This window comes from Mesoplodon bidens, assembly GCF_964165515.1.
Source record: "Mesoplodon bidens genome assembly, chromosome: 12".
NCBI classification, from domain to species: Eukaryota; Metazoa; Chordata; class Mammalia; order Artiodactyla; family Ziphiidae; genus Mesoplodon; species Mesoplodon bidens.
In genome coordinates this window covers 44,071,693-44,087,341 of record NC_138168.1, presented here as the reverse complement: position 1 = coordinate 44,087,341, position 15,649 = coordinate 44,071,693, and the positions used below count along the sequence as shown (strand labels likewise).

At 35.7% G+C, this 15,649-nt stretch overlaps 1 protein-coding gene across 6 annotated transcripts in view; it reads right to left on the bottom strand.

Moving 5' to 3' along the window:
- Positions 1-15,649, bottom strand: part of CEP57L1 (centrosomal protein 57 like 1) — a 78,311-nt gene that overhangs the window by 11,214 nt on the left and 51,448 nt on the right. For 2 of the 6 annotated variants that reach the window (XR_014017177.1, XR_014017179.1), the window contains 4 exons: positions 15,124-15,268; positions 11,091-12,735; positions 7,483-7,611; positions 5,689-5,764 (listed from right to left, as the gene is read on the bottom strand). Coding sequence is in view for 1 of the 6 variants with exons in the window: in XM_081250663.1 (XP_081106789.1) it covers positions 12,517-12,735; positions 15,124-15,268 (364 nt within the window). In the remaining 5 variants the exon portion in view is untranslated. Of the gene's footprint in view, positions 1-5,688; positions 5,765-7,482; positions 7,612-11,072; positions 12,736-14,085; positions 15,269-15,649 lie in introns of those variants that run through there. The other 4 variants (XR_014017178.1, XR_014017180.1, XM_081250663.1 and 1 more) reach the window with 4 other exon arrangements.

Here is a 15,649-nt window from a genome sequence, read left to right as displayed (position 1 = left end):
TTTATCATACTCATAACTGTTGACTCTACAGGAAGTAGACTCATGGAAGCAGACTTTTCAGTATAAGCTGATGTCAGCATGAAAACAAATACCTGTCAGACTACCAAAGATAGAGTCAGGATTTCTAGGATTCTTTAAATCCAGAAGTAGATAACTTTGTGAAATAGACTACTTCACCCAAAATCAGAAAAACAAGAATTATTTACCCAGGAGTAAATTAGTTAATTGTGACTAATGTTCTATATCTAATGGACATATAAGAAAAATTCCTTTCTTCTTTATTTCAAACTCTCTATTGGCCACACTTGTATAAACTGGAATGAAACACTCTTTAAATGGCATCATGTTCCAACAGAGCCTTTGGAATTCAGAAAAAAAATTCTATGAAAATTCTCAATACAGCTTATAAGTAATACATTATTAGAGAAACATAAAAATTATGATTCTGGAGAAAATGACATAAAAAACGACTCCAAAATAGTAAAATTGGTTAAAATTACACAAAATACCTTTACTTAGTTCCTTACTTTTCATGGCCATGACGCTATTTTACATAGGTTCCATAAAAATATTCTCCTTTCTGCAAGGCAGTTACTTAAAAATTGCTTTTGTAACCATGGCCATGTCTCAAATCTCATTATTAAACAAGGTCCAAGCAACTTGCCTGAGGTGAACTGGATGGTTCTTGGTTCCTGGTCTTGGTATATGAGCTGATAAGAGCAATATTTTACATATAAAAGTAATGACAACCATATGAACTTTACAAAGCCTTCAGACAAAGTTAACTCCTAAATTTTAGTATCATGTGACTCTAGTTTTATTAACCAAATTATAAGGTTTTTGTATATGTGTGACCTTTCATCAATTTACATAATAAAAACATCAAAGTAATGATATTGAATCAGAAAAACACCAAACAAATTTATGTCGTCAAAGCCATGCCTTAGGAGGAAATTTGAAGGCAAAATTGACACCTTAACCAGAGTAAGCAATGCACATCACATTCCAAAATCAGAAAATGAAATAAAACAACACTGTGTAGTAAAGGATTAACATAGTCTGTCTAGGCTGTGTAAACCTTTCACATTCCAAAGAAACATTTCACACTTGCTCAATTCCTGGGAGATAACCTCTAAGCCCTTGGAAAATTCTGCCTGATAAAAACTTTTTTAGTTTACCTGGGAGTCTTATGCCCTGCCAGATAATCTATGCTAACAATGTGATTTATGGTGGGGGCTTACAGCCATTTAGTATCAGCTTAAACTCTACAGGGGATGGAGACTGAAGGTCAGTCACATGTGCAGTCAGCCATGCTATGTGACCAGCCCACAATTAAAAAACCTGGACACCAAAGCTCAGAGGAGCTTCCTTGGTTGGCCATACTCCAAGCATATCACACATTGTTGCTAGAATTAAGTGCTGTCTGAATGACTTCACTGGAAGAGGACAAGTAGTAGCTCATGCCTGGTGTTTCCTGGACTTTGCCTCATATCCATTTTTGAGTTGCCGATTTAAATCTGTGTCTTTTTGCTGTAATAAGCCATAACCGTGAGTATAATAGCTTTTCTGAATTCTGTGTATTCTTTAGTGAGTCACTGAACCCAACGGTGACCTTGGGGACCCCTGAAAACACACTTTGCAACCCTGAGATAAAGTAATATCATCAAAAACAGTCAATCAGCCTGGTTCTTGTTTCCCTAGTAAATGAAACCTTGAGTCTTTCCTGTAAGTTATTCTCTGATAAAAACAACAGTATCCCTGATTTTGGCAATGCTGATGTCTGAAGATATGTGATGACTTTTTTGGATATGACAATTATGTGAGAAAACTGCTGTTTTCCACCTTGAAGAGAGTAACTGTAAACTTAGTGACCTTGGTATTTTTGTAAGTTATTATTTTCTTTTAAATACTTGTCATATCTTTAATTTGTGAAAGCTATCCTTCTATAGCTTGGACTCCTTTACAAATCTTGTTTGCATATAAACTCCTTTTCTTTTCTGAATGCTTTAGTCTCTGAGTGGTTTATGTTTTATTTCAGCCAGTGGTAGTTTGTATCAATAGTACTTTAGTAGACTGATTAAGAGAACCAAACTTCACTTTCTGCGGAATATCCGTAGAAATGCTCAGAAGTGGCTCTGAGAATTAGAAATCACAGGAAAACATTCGACCAAAATACCAAAGGCACAGCCCTCACTCTACTTGAGAGCTATACTGTAAAAGAACAAAGCGAAAAGGACCCTCTCTGAAAATTTAGCTTAGGTGCCCAATATTTAAGTCATACCACAAGACAGAAGCATAGTATGTAATACTGACATAAATTCTTCCAAGTTTATCAAACCGAAGAGTTATATACATAAAATCATAGAATAAGTTTTTAAAAGACCAGTTCCTTTTGAGATTAAAGTAAAACATAGAACTTCTTAACCTAGAAATAATTTCTTTTAATTCTGGTACTGAATTTCCCAGCTTTAAATTTGTGGCTTAGCTTATTTTGGGGAAAATGAAGGTAATTTTTTAATCTTGTGCTCCAACATTCAATATTTAAGATATTAATAGTGCTAGTCTTTCACATGTATTACATATTTGGGGTTTAGCTATCTCTGAAAATATATTTTTAAAGTATTAAAGGTACTTTTTCTTTTGCTAGAAATTATAAATTATAAAATCAAAAATGTTCCATGGAATTCTCAAGAGTGTTTTAAAATTTAATTTTAAATGGATTTCTTGTGTACTAATAGGGTTTATGTTTTGAATAACACATTTGTGAAGTTAAAAGAAACTACAGTGATGAAAAGTGAAATACTTTCCAATTCAGCAAGAAGATTCTGGACAAGTGCCCTGTAAACAGCAATCTTATATTTCAGGCAAGAAATGATTCACATTCTGTACTAGTTCAGTAATAGATTTTTCTGAGAAATACCCTACAAGTCAATGTACACTTTACTTTTTTTTTTTTTTTTGCAGTACATGGGCCTCTCACTGTTGTGGCCTCTCCCGTTGCAGAGCACAGGCTCCGGACGCGCAGGCTCAGCGGCCATGGCTCACGGGCCCAGCCGCTCTGCGGCATGTGGGATCTTCCTGGACCGGGGCACGAACCCGTGTCCCCTGCATCGGCAGGCGGACTCTCAACCACTGCGCCACCAGGGAAGCCCTGTACACTTAACTTTAAGGAAACTAACCAAAGAATATCTTCCAAGGTTTTTCAGAACTTATCCTAAAATTTACTTAATCAGATTAAACAAAATTAGGTCAAAAGTATATTATCTTAACTACAACTAGAAGGTCTGGCTCACATTACAATCCTCTTTTCATAAAGACTAAAATCTATTTAATGACTTAAGCACCTTTAATAATTTGTAGTGGTGAATAAACTTTCATAAGTGACTAGAATCCTATTATAATGAACATCATTCTAATGTTCACTTCCTTATGGCACTTCTTCCTATGTTCTGACCATAGCCCAGAGCTGATACGGCCATGAAGAAATATGTTGAAAAGGATATCAAAAGTCACAGAAATACAGCCTCTCAGTTGGCAGTTATTTCATTTAATGAAGGTGTTTTTCAGGTAAGATATTTATATACTCCCATTCACTCATTTAAAAATATTTTATCTGCTCAGTAAAATGACAGTTTTTAAAGAGTGTCATATGGGTGGTACATCAGGTTTTAAATTTTTTTTAGTGTTGTTTACTGTTGATGCTCAGACAAATAGGGTTTGTTAAGAGATAAATTTTTGCTCATTTCAGATTCAAGACATACACACAGTTTTTCTCCCACAAATCTCATTTCTTTATGCATTTTAAAATTGTCTCAAGCACCATACAGAAAAAATTTCTTTCCTATCCATAAGACCCAAGCTTGGTTAGATTCCACACAGAGGCACTGTCTAGACAGAAACAATGGGTGAGGAATAACAGGGCCATTTGTTAAGGAATTCATGTTGAATATATTTATTTGTATCCACATTAGAAAAACAACACTCCTCTAATGTAGGTTGGCTAGTGTTTTGAAAAGAGTATTCTATAGACCAGCAAATGTAAATACCATTACATTTAAAATGGGACTTCTATCTGTAGAACATACAAAACAAATTTGAAATGGTATTTCTGGGCTAAACAGTAGTCTGCCACAAGCCATAGCAGGGGATTTGGGAGTATTCCTGTTTTATTTTATTTATTTTATTTTATATTTATATATTTGTTTGTTTATTTAGGCTGTGCCGGGTCTTAGTTGCCACATGCGGGATCTTCCTTGTGGCATGTTTAGTTGCGGCATGTGGGCTCTTAGTTGCAGCATGCATGTGGGATCTAGTTCCCGGACCAGGGATTGAACTGGGCCCCCTGCATTGGGAGCACAGAGTCTTACCCACTGGACCACCAGGGAAGTCCTCAGGAGTATTCCTATTTTAAACTGGCTATCTCACTTTCCTCTACAATATCTTTCAAATTCATTCCCTTTGAACATTTATTAAGAGCTGGCTTTTTCTTTTCCAAATAACATTTAGAACTACATTTTAAATTATAATTCAGTACTCACAAAGTTTCATAAAACACCACTACCTTCTCTATGTGTGATGCACTCTGATAGTTTCAATGCTATTCTATATTATTTTCAAAATGTTGGTAGTGACCCACTAAACTGATTTCACAATCCATTAATAGGATATGAGCTACAATTTGAAAAATATTGACCTGGCCTAAGTGATAAGGAAGATGAAGTATGAGGAAACTGAATGGCTTAAATTCATAAGGAAAGTGACTGGCAATCATCTGCATAATTCTGTGCAAGTCAATAATTGGCCTCTGGAATATAACTTGTCTCCATAATATTTTTCTGTTGCAGTCTAAATCATTATTGCTTGACTTTTGCCCCCCTCATTCTCCACTCCCTTCCCATTTACTTCTGTGTTTCATACCCATTCTTTCTACTCGTGTCTTTGAATTTGATGCTCGTTATGTGGCAGTACTTGTTTGAGATTACTAGGTGAACTGGTATCTTCAATCAACAAGCCTATAGAAAATTAAGAATCTGAGACCAATTCTGCCATATATATAAAGATAGCGAATGAAGAAATACAAACAGGCCAACTTTATCTATCAATGGTTGAAAACAAAGGTTTGGTAGACAAATATTTTTAGAGCATCTATTCTGTGCTGGTCATTATACCTCTGTGTCACCTATTGTTTTTTTCCTTGTATGTTTATGTATAAGTCTTATCTCCCTTATCAGACTATAAGCAACTTGAAGACAGAATCCATGTATAATGTGTCTTTGAATCTCCCATAGCAACTAGCACAGTATCTTGAGATCAACAAATACTTGATTATTAAAGATCAATAAATACTTGCTGAATGAACAAGTCAAACACACCAATATACAAGTAAAGAACTACCTTGGTTCTCAAACCTCTTCCTCTTAGCATCATAATATCAAAGACAGCAACATTCTGAGTGCCTGTTGTCTGTGCCCACAAAGAAACAAATAATAAAATACTGAAGTATTCTTAACTAGTGGTTATGTAAAATATGGTCACATATCCTTAAAAGATGAAACAGCAGAATAGCTGAACCGGTGCCTGAAACAGCAGTACCTGACCCAATATGCTCACTCCGGATGAGACCACATTATAAGGTTAATGTATTTTCATGAAATGTAATTATTAAATATTTATTGAGAGGTTACTTACACGGGGCAGGTATTATGCTAGGTGCTGGGCTACAGCGGTGAGCAAGAAAGAATCTTGCCCTCAGGGAGCTTTCAGTCTATGGGAAGACAAACAAACAAATGATAACAAGAAAATGTGCAAAGTGCAAAGATAGGAAAAATACCCAGAAAAGGCAGCTAAGCCAGAATTCAGAGCAGGTAGGGGTGTGAAGAGGAGGCTTAAAGAGAGCTTCTTCTTAGAGGCAGCAGTTAGTTGAGACCTGAAGAATGAGGGGAAGTTAGACAAGCAAAATCTGTGCAGAAAGTATGGTGGATAACTTCATCTTTATTTTAAAAGATTATTCTAGAAAGCTGATTATACCATTCACAGAACTTTTTATCTTCCTTTGACAGAAAATTCATAATGCCCAACATTCCACCTCCAACCTGGATCCAGTCTCCCAACATTACAGACTGTTGAACTGGTCATTTACAAGTCTTATATTGTCAAAAAAAACCACCTCAGGGCATAAAGTAACAAGAGATCAATTTGCTTCTCTAATATTTTCTGTTAAAACTGTTAAACACATCGGATACAATGGACCATATATAATAAAAATACATTTCTTCAGCGGGGGTGTACTGTTATAATTCTAATGATTGCCTATGGCATCTAGTAGGCTCTTGCACCAAATGAGAATGCAATGACACTGTACCCATAAGGAGAACACTCCCAAAAAACCCACCAGGAAAAAAATCCACCTGATTCTTTAAGTAAACCATTTACAGCTATACTCAAAACAAACTCTGGCCTAGACAATATTTTAAAACTTTAAATTTACAATTTTGTTATGTCTAATTCTCCTTATGTAACAAAATACACAAAAAAAAGGAATTAAAGGAGGAAAGTTACATGAAAGTAAGTATATAGGTTATGAAGAAAAAAGCTGAGGCATTGGGAAGGTCTATTTAATTACCAAGAAGTGAATTTATTTTCACATCAGTGACAAGTCAATTATTTTTATTTATCCTCATTTTACTTTAATTAAAAAGTGCCATGGCACCCATAAAGAATTTTTTTAATCTCACAGATGCTCTTATGCCTTAGATAGGTTTGTCTAGTTGTACATCTGGGAGTCGGCTTATACTTATCTAGACTTCACATAGAATTAAATGTTCTCCGTAGGTACAGCTTTAGTTACAGCTGAATAGAGTTCCAGGAAACCCCATTAGAAGTTTCACTATTTACTCTACACCAACAATGGCAGCTGGTGCATTTTTGGCCACAGTGAGCACTCCTTCCATTGCGCATGACCAACCCACCTTTTCCCCCAAGTTTGATGTCTCACAAGTCAAATTTTAATTTAACTTTTGATGTTTTATCATGGGTTAAGAATACTACTTTATAGTTAAAATTTTATTTTTAAAGTAAGAAGGCTATACAAAAAACTCAGAAATAATTTTCAAGCACACCATCCTAACGAGTTAGCCCGTATTAAGTATCTCCTTCTTTAATCTTATACTGCTAAAAACTGAGCATTTCCCTCCAACCCTCCTACCTTTAGCTACAACCTGATAAAAATGGCTATGTTGCCAATGACCCACACAAGTACAGTTAATTCAAGATTCCAGCTCCTATTTCCAGGATTAGAATAGTCACAATACCTCCTGCTTCAGACACTCAAACTTTATAGTTTCACAGTTTCATCAAAGTTGAGACCTGTCTTGGCTAAAAAGTTCCAATTTCATTTTTTTCAATTTCTGATTAAATAAAAAACAAACCTGTTTTTGTTTAAAACAGGTTTTGTTTAAATGAACAAAATCTATGATATCCTACCGAGTTTCTGCTAGGCAAAGCACAGCTGCAGCGTTGCTACAGCAACTCTTGTACACTGACCATAGACTGCCCCATCCAGGAAGGAAATCATTTGCTCCACCCCCTGAGGAGTCAAAGGCAAGCAGCAGTCTGTGAGCAGAGATACATTTTGAGTTCAGTAATTGTGATCGAGCAACGAGAGACCATTCCTTATTGTCTTTCCTAATAAATGTCACCCCAACAACACAAACTCCAAACCAAGTTGCTGTGTGTGATTATGTATTTCTGCACCATAGTAGGACTATATTCTTTACCCACCCCCCACTAGAAACCTGAGCCAGGAAACAAGCCAAAGCAATTTCCTCCCAGGCACATAGAAAAAGAAAAAAAAAAAAACTAAATTAGAATATTCTCACTTTTTTGAAGAGTACCTTTTGGCTCTTGCTTTCAGGCTTTAACCCATGCAAACTTAGGTTCTACGACAATTTTTTCTTTTTTTTGGCTACTCAGATCTAACATTTATTGAGTGTTTATTCAGTGCCAACACTTCTGCTGGGTGCCTTGACATGTTATTTCATTTAATCTCACAACAATCCTATGAGGTAGGTAGTAATATAATCCCACCTTTATAAGTAAGAAATGGAGGCTCCAAAAAGTTATTTGATCGTCCAAACTACTAAGTGGCAGAATCACAACATGGACCCAAGTCTCCTAATTCTGAAGTCTATGTTTTTTCTACTACACTACACTGATTTTGCAAGAAATATCTCAATTCTTAATTGAAATATTCAAGTGTTCCTTAAATGAATTTAATTTCTTATGGTAATTTGTTTTAGTAATACATTTCCACAAGTAATGACTTCACTACTGATAAATCTATTCGGCCATTGTCCTAAGTGCATAGAAAACAAAGGCACAGAAAGATAGGGCTGAATTAATAGTCCTGGTGAGTTTTTTGCTAAGTATAAACTACAGCACACACATTCTTTTTTGTTTGTTTTTTTTAAGCATAATTGAATTTTATTTTCTTTTTATATAGAAAAAGAAAAAACTGAAATTTACACATTATTACTGAACACCAGCACATTTTATTATTGATGATTTGAGATAAGTTTGCTTTGTAAATTAAGACTGAAGGTTAACACATTGAGAATGAGCACTGTAAGCAGATATAGAGGGGGTGTGTGTGTGTGTGTGTGTGTGTACTATAAATATATATATAATATATAAATATATATTTATATATTATATATATATATATACATAATCTTGTAAGAAAGGAAACAAAGAAATTAGCTCCCATATTAAATATCAAATATCAGGCTTAAACTGGCCTAGTACATAGTTTTCTAGGATTTATGATTATGATTCATTGAAGTTACATGACTTACTAATGTAAAGACCTCAAGCTGTTAGACATATTCTCAAGAAGGAAAAATCAAACGAAAAACAAACAAAAATAACCTACAACAACAAAAAAACAGTGAACTTAGTACAGAGCCCTGTACAAAATAAAATGTTTGGCAAATGTTTGTTAAATGCAAAGATCTTCAAGAGTTACTGTGATGCTGGTAGCCAGCCAGTGTCCCAGGTATCTACCCTCTCTAATTAGCTACAACAAAGCCTGCTCTTTTCTGTCTCCTGAGGTCAGCCCTTTGGTGAGAAGGGAAGAAAGGTGCACAATACAAAACAGCTTAAGTGGAATACTGACAAGAGGGAAAAAGAAGCCAAATATACGAAACTAAGAATCTAATTTATCTTATGCTATCCAAGTCCCCTCCAAATCTGAAAACGCAACTGTTCCCAGGCACTCAGAAATGGGAGGAAAGGATTATTGTTTGGGTGAGGTGATTGGCTGGAAAAAGCCCTGAAATATGTTTCAAAATATTCTGGACTACTGTATTCCTGATTCAGGTGGTATATTAAACAACAATGTGCATGTGTCTGCTCCTTGCCTTATTTGATGACATTAACAAAGCAGCCAGTCTAGCAGTAAAGCTGAAGTATCTCTGGAATAGGAAGGGAAGAAGGGGAAAGGGAAAAATCTTCAAACCTTTGAATTAATTTTACTATTTTTTTTTTTGCGGTACGCGGGCCTCTCACTGTTGTGGCCTCTCCCGTTGTGGAGCACAGGCTCCAGACGCGCAGGCTCAGCGGCCCTGGCTCACGGGCCCAGCCGCTACGCGGCATGTGGGATCTTCCCGGACCGGGGCATGAACCCGTGTCCCCTGCATCGGCAGGTGGACTCTCAACCACTGCGCCACGAGGGAAGCCCTAATTTCACTATTTTTATAACTTGCATCAGGGCTGTTTGCTGTAGTCCTGATTGAAAAATGTATCAGTAATCATCAAGTCATTGTTTTAGTAAGTGTGTAAAGGTCATTTGTTGCTGTTATTCAGGATGTAGCAATAATGACTTTATCTTTAAAACAGTAGATGGTACTGTGAACAGATTGTCACAGGGAATTGCCAAGATATAGATCAGTTTGGGAGTTGGTGGCAGGAAATTAGAATGAGATACAAAGTGTCAACAGCAGCAAGTGTGCATATCTGCCATTTTTTATCAGTTTTTTTTTTTAAAGCAGTAAAGAGGAGACCTGGATGAACAGATTTCTAGAAAAAAGAGAGGAAATTCCTGCAAAATGTATATAGAATAGTGGAATTGGATTCACAAAAGGAGACATCATCTAATGGAGTTAAGTTCAAGTCTTTCCAAACTTGAACACATGCAAAACCTTAATCCAACGTTAGATTTTTTAAAAATGTGTAAGTAATTTCAAATTAATTGTATAAAGCTGTCTTAGCAATTGTCATTTATGTTTTTATATATAAAATGACAAATATATTAAGCAAGCATTCAAAGTAGTTTATTCAATGTTCTAATATTATTCTTTAAACAGATGAAGGAAATCAGAAGTTAACACTTAGAAAATGTATGTCTCCCTATGTAAAGAATCAAGATTTCAGTAGAAAACAGTATCATAGAAGACAGCCACGATTCAGTTAGTATGAAGCCAAGATTGCTGAGAAGGTGAAGTTCATGAATCAAAATTAAGGGTAAAATCAGGAAATTGAATGACTAATACCAGAGAGAGGAAAGGGTCTTTGAAGGAACTAAGCAAATATGATCTTGGATAGATTATCTCGGCACATGGCCTTCAAAGGAAAGGACAATGGTTAGGAAAATAAGGAAAAAAAGGAAGACCGTGAAACAAGATGAAACTCTGAGATAATGATGGAAATAACCTGAAGAAATGTCAATTTTAACCTCTGTTCTACAACCACAGTTTCTAAAGCTTTTATTTTAGATGATGGTGATTATTATTATTAAAACACAACTTATGCTAACTAGAACAACTTTACCACTGCTTTCTCATTCTCAAGTTCTCTATTTGATTCATTTCTGGTTAATTAGTTTCACCTTCTGTTGGAGTTTTAGTTTTTTGTTTTTTTTTTTTAACATTTATATTGGAGTATAATTGCCTTACAATGGTGTGTTACTTTCTGCTGTATAACAAAGTGAATCAGCTATATGCATACATATATCCCCATATCTCCTCCCTCTTGCATCTCCCTCCCACCCTCCCTATCCCACCCCTCTAGGTGGACACAAAGCACCGAGCACTCACATTCTTGAGGAGAAAAGGCAAAGTTGAAAAATAGGTAAGGTGATGAAACTGAGTTTAGACGAAGCAGTCTGTGGAACATCTCTGGGGCTGAAGGTACTGTAAAGGGAGAGGGAGTGAAAGTGGGTGAAGAACAAATGTACTATTTGAACCAAAGGGAGAGAAACTTTTATCTCAGCCATTAGTTGCTTTCAAGGACAATTCCAAATATAAATGTGCCGATTTTCAGTCATCTCCCCACTTCAGGTATGGAAAGGTCTTCTAACAGCACCTCTTCTCTCAATGAGACTGAATCACAGTTTTCCTCCTCCCCCAACAGAGGGTCCACAATTACCCTCTTTCTCCTACACACACTTTTTCGGATTTCCTAGGAGGATATAAAGACTGTCTTTTAAAAAATTGCTTTTCCTAGCTCCCCAAGATGTTGATCTTCTTATTCTTTCACACCTATAGCTTGAACATCCCCCCAGCTGTAGATAAAGATGTACCTCCCAATCCGTTCCTTTGGAATCACCATCTCTTAAACTGCTACCCTATCTTCTGAGTTCCTCACTTCTGTTATGCCTTTTCTGTCAGTCTTCTAGTTCTACTTCAGTTGATGACTCCAGTTCTCTAGTTGCCCCAAAGGATTCTGATGAGAAACCAAATAAGTTCAGAAGAGTTGTACTAGTTTCCATAGGCTTCTGGAAAGATAGGTCAACAAATGTAAATTTATTATAAAGCATATATGTACAAAGAAATCTCTTATGGCACCACTAATCAAAATAGCAAAAATATAGTTATAAAGGAGTAAGATCAAAAAAACCAAAGCTAGATTTGTAAAAGAGAATGGGAATAGCAGAGGAAGGCTTCCACAGCTGAGTTATTGTCATCTAAATATTAAGTAACTATGGGTTCCTATTTGTAATTGTCACATAAAAACTTGGGCTAAAGGCCTCTTCCCAAAGCTTTTCCCTTTCCAAAAAAGAAAAACATTTCCCAGTTCTAAAATAAGATAGGGAGGAAGCAACAGGAAAGTAAAAAGACCTTTCCATACTCTGTTAATTTTATATTGGTTCTTAAGGTTCCAAGCCTACTAAATGAAAAAGTGTTATGGCACTTGTATCTCAAATTTAACTCAATTTTAAATATCATCAGTCTAGTATAATTTTTTAAATTTAGCTTAAGGTATCTGCAAAGTGAACAATGTTTCTAACACATGATGAGATTAGGTACTTCAGTCAATAAGAAAAACAAGAAAGCAATCATTTATTATTTGGGGCTCTTAGGAGGTCATTAGGCACTAATTTTAAAATACTACAGTTTGACACTTTATAGAGGCTAGAAACATAATTCAAAATTTCATAAAGGTATATTAAATTAAAACCACTTTAGATAGTTCAAGATCTCACTGACAAAGTTCAGTTAAGGTGACAGTTTTGCTACTGTGTTACTGTTCCCACATGATATCATCTCTTCTCAATTTCATTTGAAGATTATGGACTCCTATTGGACGGAAGTTGCTGTTCTTTTGAGGAGAGTTAGTTAGGAAACATTTCCTGGGGCTATTTTTTATGTTCTTTGATCCGTTACAGTTGCTATCTTCTTTCTGAATAGCTGAAGCTTCACTCATCTTCAAATTCTGAACTTTTTGCTGCAGTTTGCGGACCTGGAGAGAAAAAAAATCTAACATTTTAGTCAAATATATACTTAAAATATACCTTACTGTAGATGGATTAGATTGATGGTTTAAAGATTACGTGAAATTAAAAAGTTCGGTAAGTCTCTTTTTTTTTTTTTTTTTTGTGCGGTACGCGGGCCTCTCACTGTTGTGGCCTCTCCCGTTGCGGAGCACAGGCTCTGGACGCGCAGGCTCAGCGGCCATGGCTCACAGGCCCAGCCGCTCCGCGGCATGTGGGATCTTCCCAGACCGGGGCACTAACCCGTGTCCCCTGCATCGGCAGGAGGACTCTCAACCACTGAGCCACCAGGGAAGCCCAGTAAGTCTTTATTTATTGAATACCTATTACATGCCTAACACTGTGCTAGTTAGACAGAAATATAATGAATAAAACAATCTTTGCTTTCAAGGCGTTTACTGCTCTTATTAGTGAAATCAAAGCATATATGTGACAACTAGATAATAATTCAAGCCACAATAATTTTGACTAGGACAAAAAGTGTTTATCTGAGAAGGCTAAAAGTAGGACAAGATCAATGTGGGCTGGAGAAGCTGAGAGGAAGGAATGTTTATGTAAGATATGAAATGGGAAAAATCTGGAGAACAGGGAGGTGAGAGAAGGACCTTTCAGGGGACATTAACAACAAAGCGAAGATTTGGTGCTAGGAATGAACATCAAGTTTATAGAGTCTATATATATATATATATTTTTTTTAATTTAAAGTATTCATGAATTTAAAGTACTACTGAATGACAGTTTAAAAAAAAAAGGCAAAGGAATAACTTTATCTCATTGAGGAGTATCTAGTAATGATTGGGTAGACAGAATTAAACAAAACAAAACTTATAAACTAGTCAAAACCCATTTCTTCCAAGTCCAGTCCATTACTCAATATTTTAAAAAATTTTAAATATTTATTTATTTAATTAAATTAATTTATTTATTTTGGCCAGGCCACACAGCTTAGCTCCCCAATCATGGATCCAACCTGTGCCCCCTGCAGTGGAAGCGCAGAATCCTAACCACTGGACCGCCAGGGAATTCCCTCCATTACTTAATCTATTTCACTTAAGCACAGCCTAATTTGTAGAGCTGGTCTAGACACTGGCTAAGTATCTGGTGTTCTATTTGTGTAAAAATGCTTGAAAATTTATACTGCTATAGTTATTATGGAATATAAATAATATTTTTCAAAATATTATTTATGTACACACTTCCTAAATTAAAAAAATATGACTCTTCTTCTATTCCTTTCAAGTTTCTCCTGTGTGATTCTAAGAAAGTATACAAGTTATATAATCTTCACCCTAACACAATCATACAAAAAATTTACTTACTATAGACTTAAAAGCCAGTAAAGTGAAAATGTTTGCTTCAAAATTTCATTTCCTTCTTTCTTTCTTTATTGGCCATAGAAGAGTAAAGGCAGTAAAATTCTGCATTCTTTATTACTTTCCTATAAAAGTGGGGAAGGCTTAATTGTGAGGTTAATATATCACCAACTTATATGAATGCTGATTATTCCATAGGCAGATAGCTACATGATATGACCTGAGGGTTCCTGGAAAGACTCCCTCTGCTTTCTGTTCCAGTAGCCTAATCGTACTAAGAATGGAGTCATTGTCTTGGGACAAAATATAACATTCCATGATTTTTTCATCAAAATATTAAAACTTTTATGCCATTCTTAGCTGTTAAGAATTTACACACAAGGATAGAGTCCCCCTCATCACCCCTCTAGAGCTAGCTGAGCACAGGTCTCCAGGGAATGGAACACAGCATAGCTTGTTCTGGGAAACTGGAAATAGCAGTTTTAGAGTTGGGGTACTGCTTCAGAAGCCAGGTTTATATATGCATTAGACACCTGTTGACATAAGGGGCTTCATTAAGGCATTAGGGAAGAGAGGGATAAGGGGAAAGAATGCTAAAAGGATAACTGGGAGAGCTGTAAAGCAAATCTAGCCTACCTCTTAATTTTCCCAAAGTTATTTTTAAACACATAACTAAACTTCCTTTTCTTTTCTTTTCTTTTTTTGGTCACACCATGAGGCTTGCAGGATCTTAGTTCCCCAACCAGGGATTGAACCTGGGCCCCAGCAATGAAAGGGCCGAGCCCTAACCACTGGACCACCAGGGAATTTCCCATAACTAAACTTCCTTGTTTCCTTTTCTTTGTATTATCTTGGAGAGTTACGTAGGAGGCCATGTTATTTCAATGGACAGATGACTCTATAATAAGCCTAAGGGATTCCTATCTATCATCTTTTGTCTAAGCCATACATACAGGCCTCAAATTTGGAAGGGCATACAGAGATATAACACTGAATCCAGATACATTATCTTTTCATTAAAATCTTTTACTAAAGCCTTCTTACACTGTCTTGATGCTTCATTAGTTTAGAAATTTGTTCTCCTTTAATTTCCATTTTCTTGACTAAATGTTCTAGTGCACATTCTATGTTTTCACAGACTGATTGGCTTTCAGTTTCTTTCATTTGATTCAGCAGGTCTTGGTACTCCCTATGAAAGAAAAGCAAATATCAAGTGCTATTACAGTTTATAGTATATGTCTTTGTCACAATTAGACAATATTCTGTTCAATCATAAATTTTAATCAGAGTTAAATATTAACCTTCAAAGACAGTCTCTTTCTGTAGGGTTATCAAATTAAATCTATGGTAATTATAAACAGGCTCTTATGATTTGAGATTAGATATATTTAGAAATATCTTAGACTTAGGATCTTAAAGAATCTTAAAAAAAAGGTCTGAATTCTTGATGTTTACAGTTAAATGTAGTAAAATATTCTGATGTCCTTAGCTAGAGGCATTAAGGGACTCTTTTTCATTCCAAGTTTGGAATTCTTAATGTAGAATCTGTGGAAGAATTCCAGCTATAGAA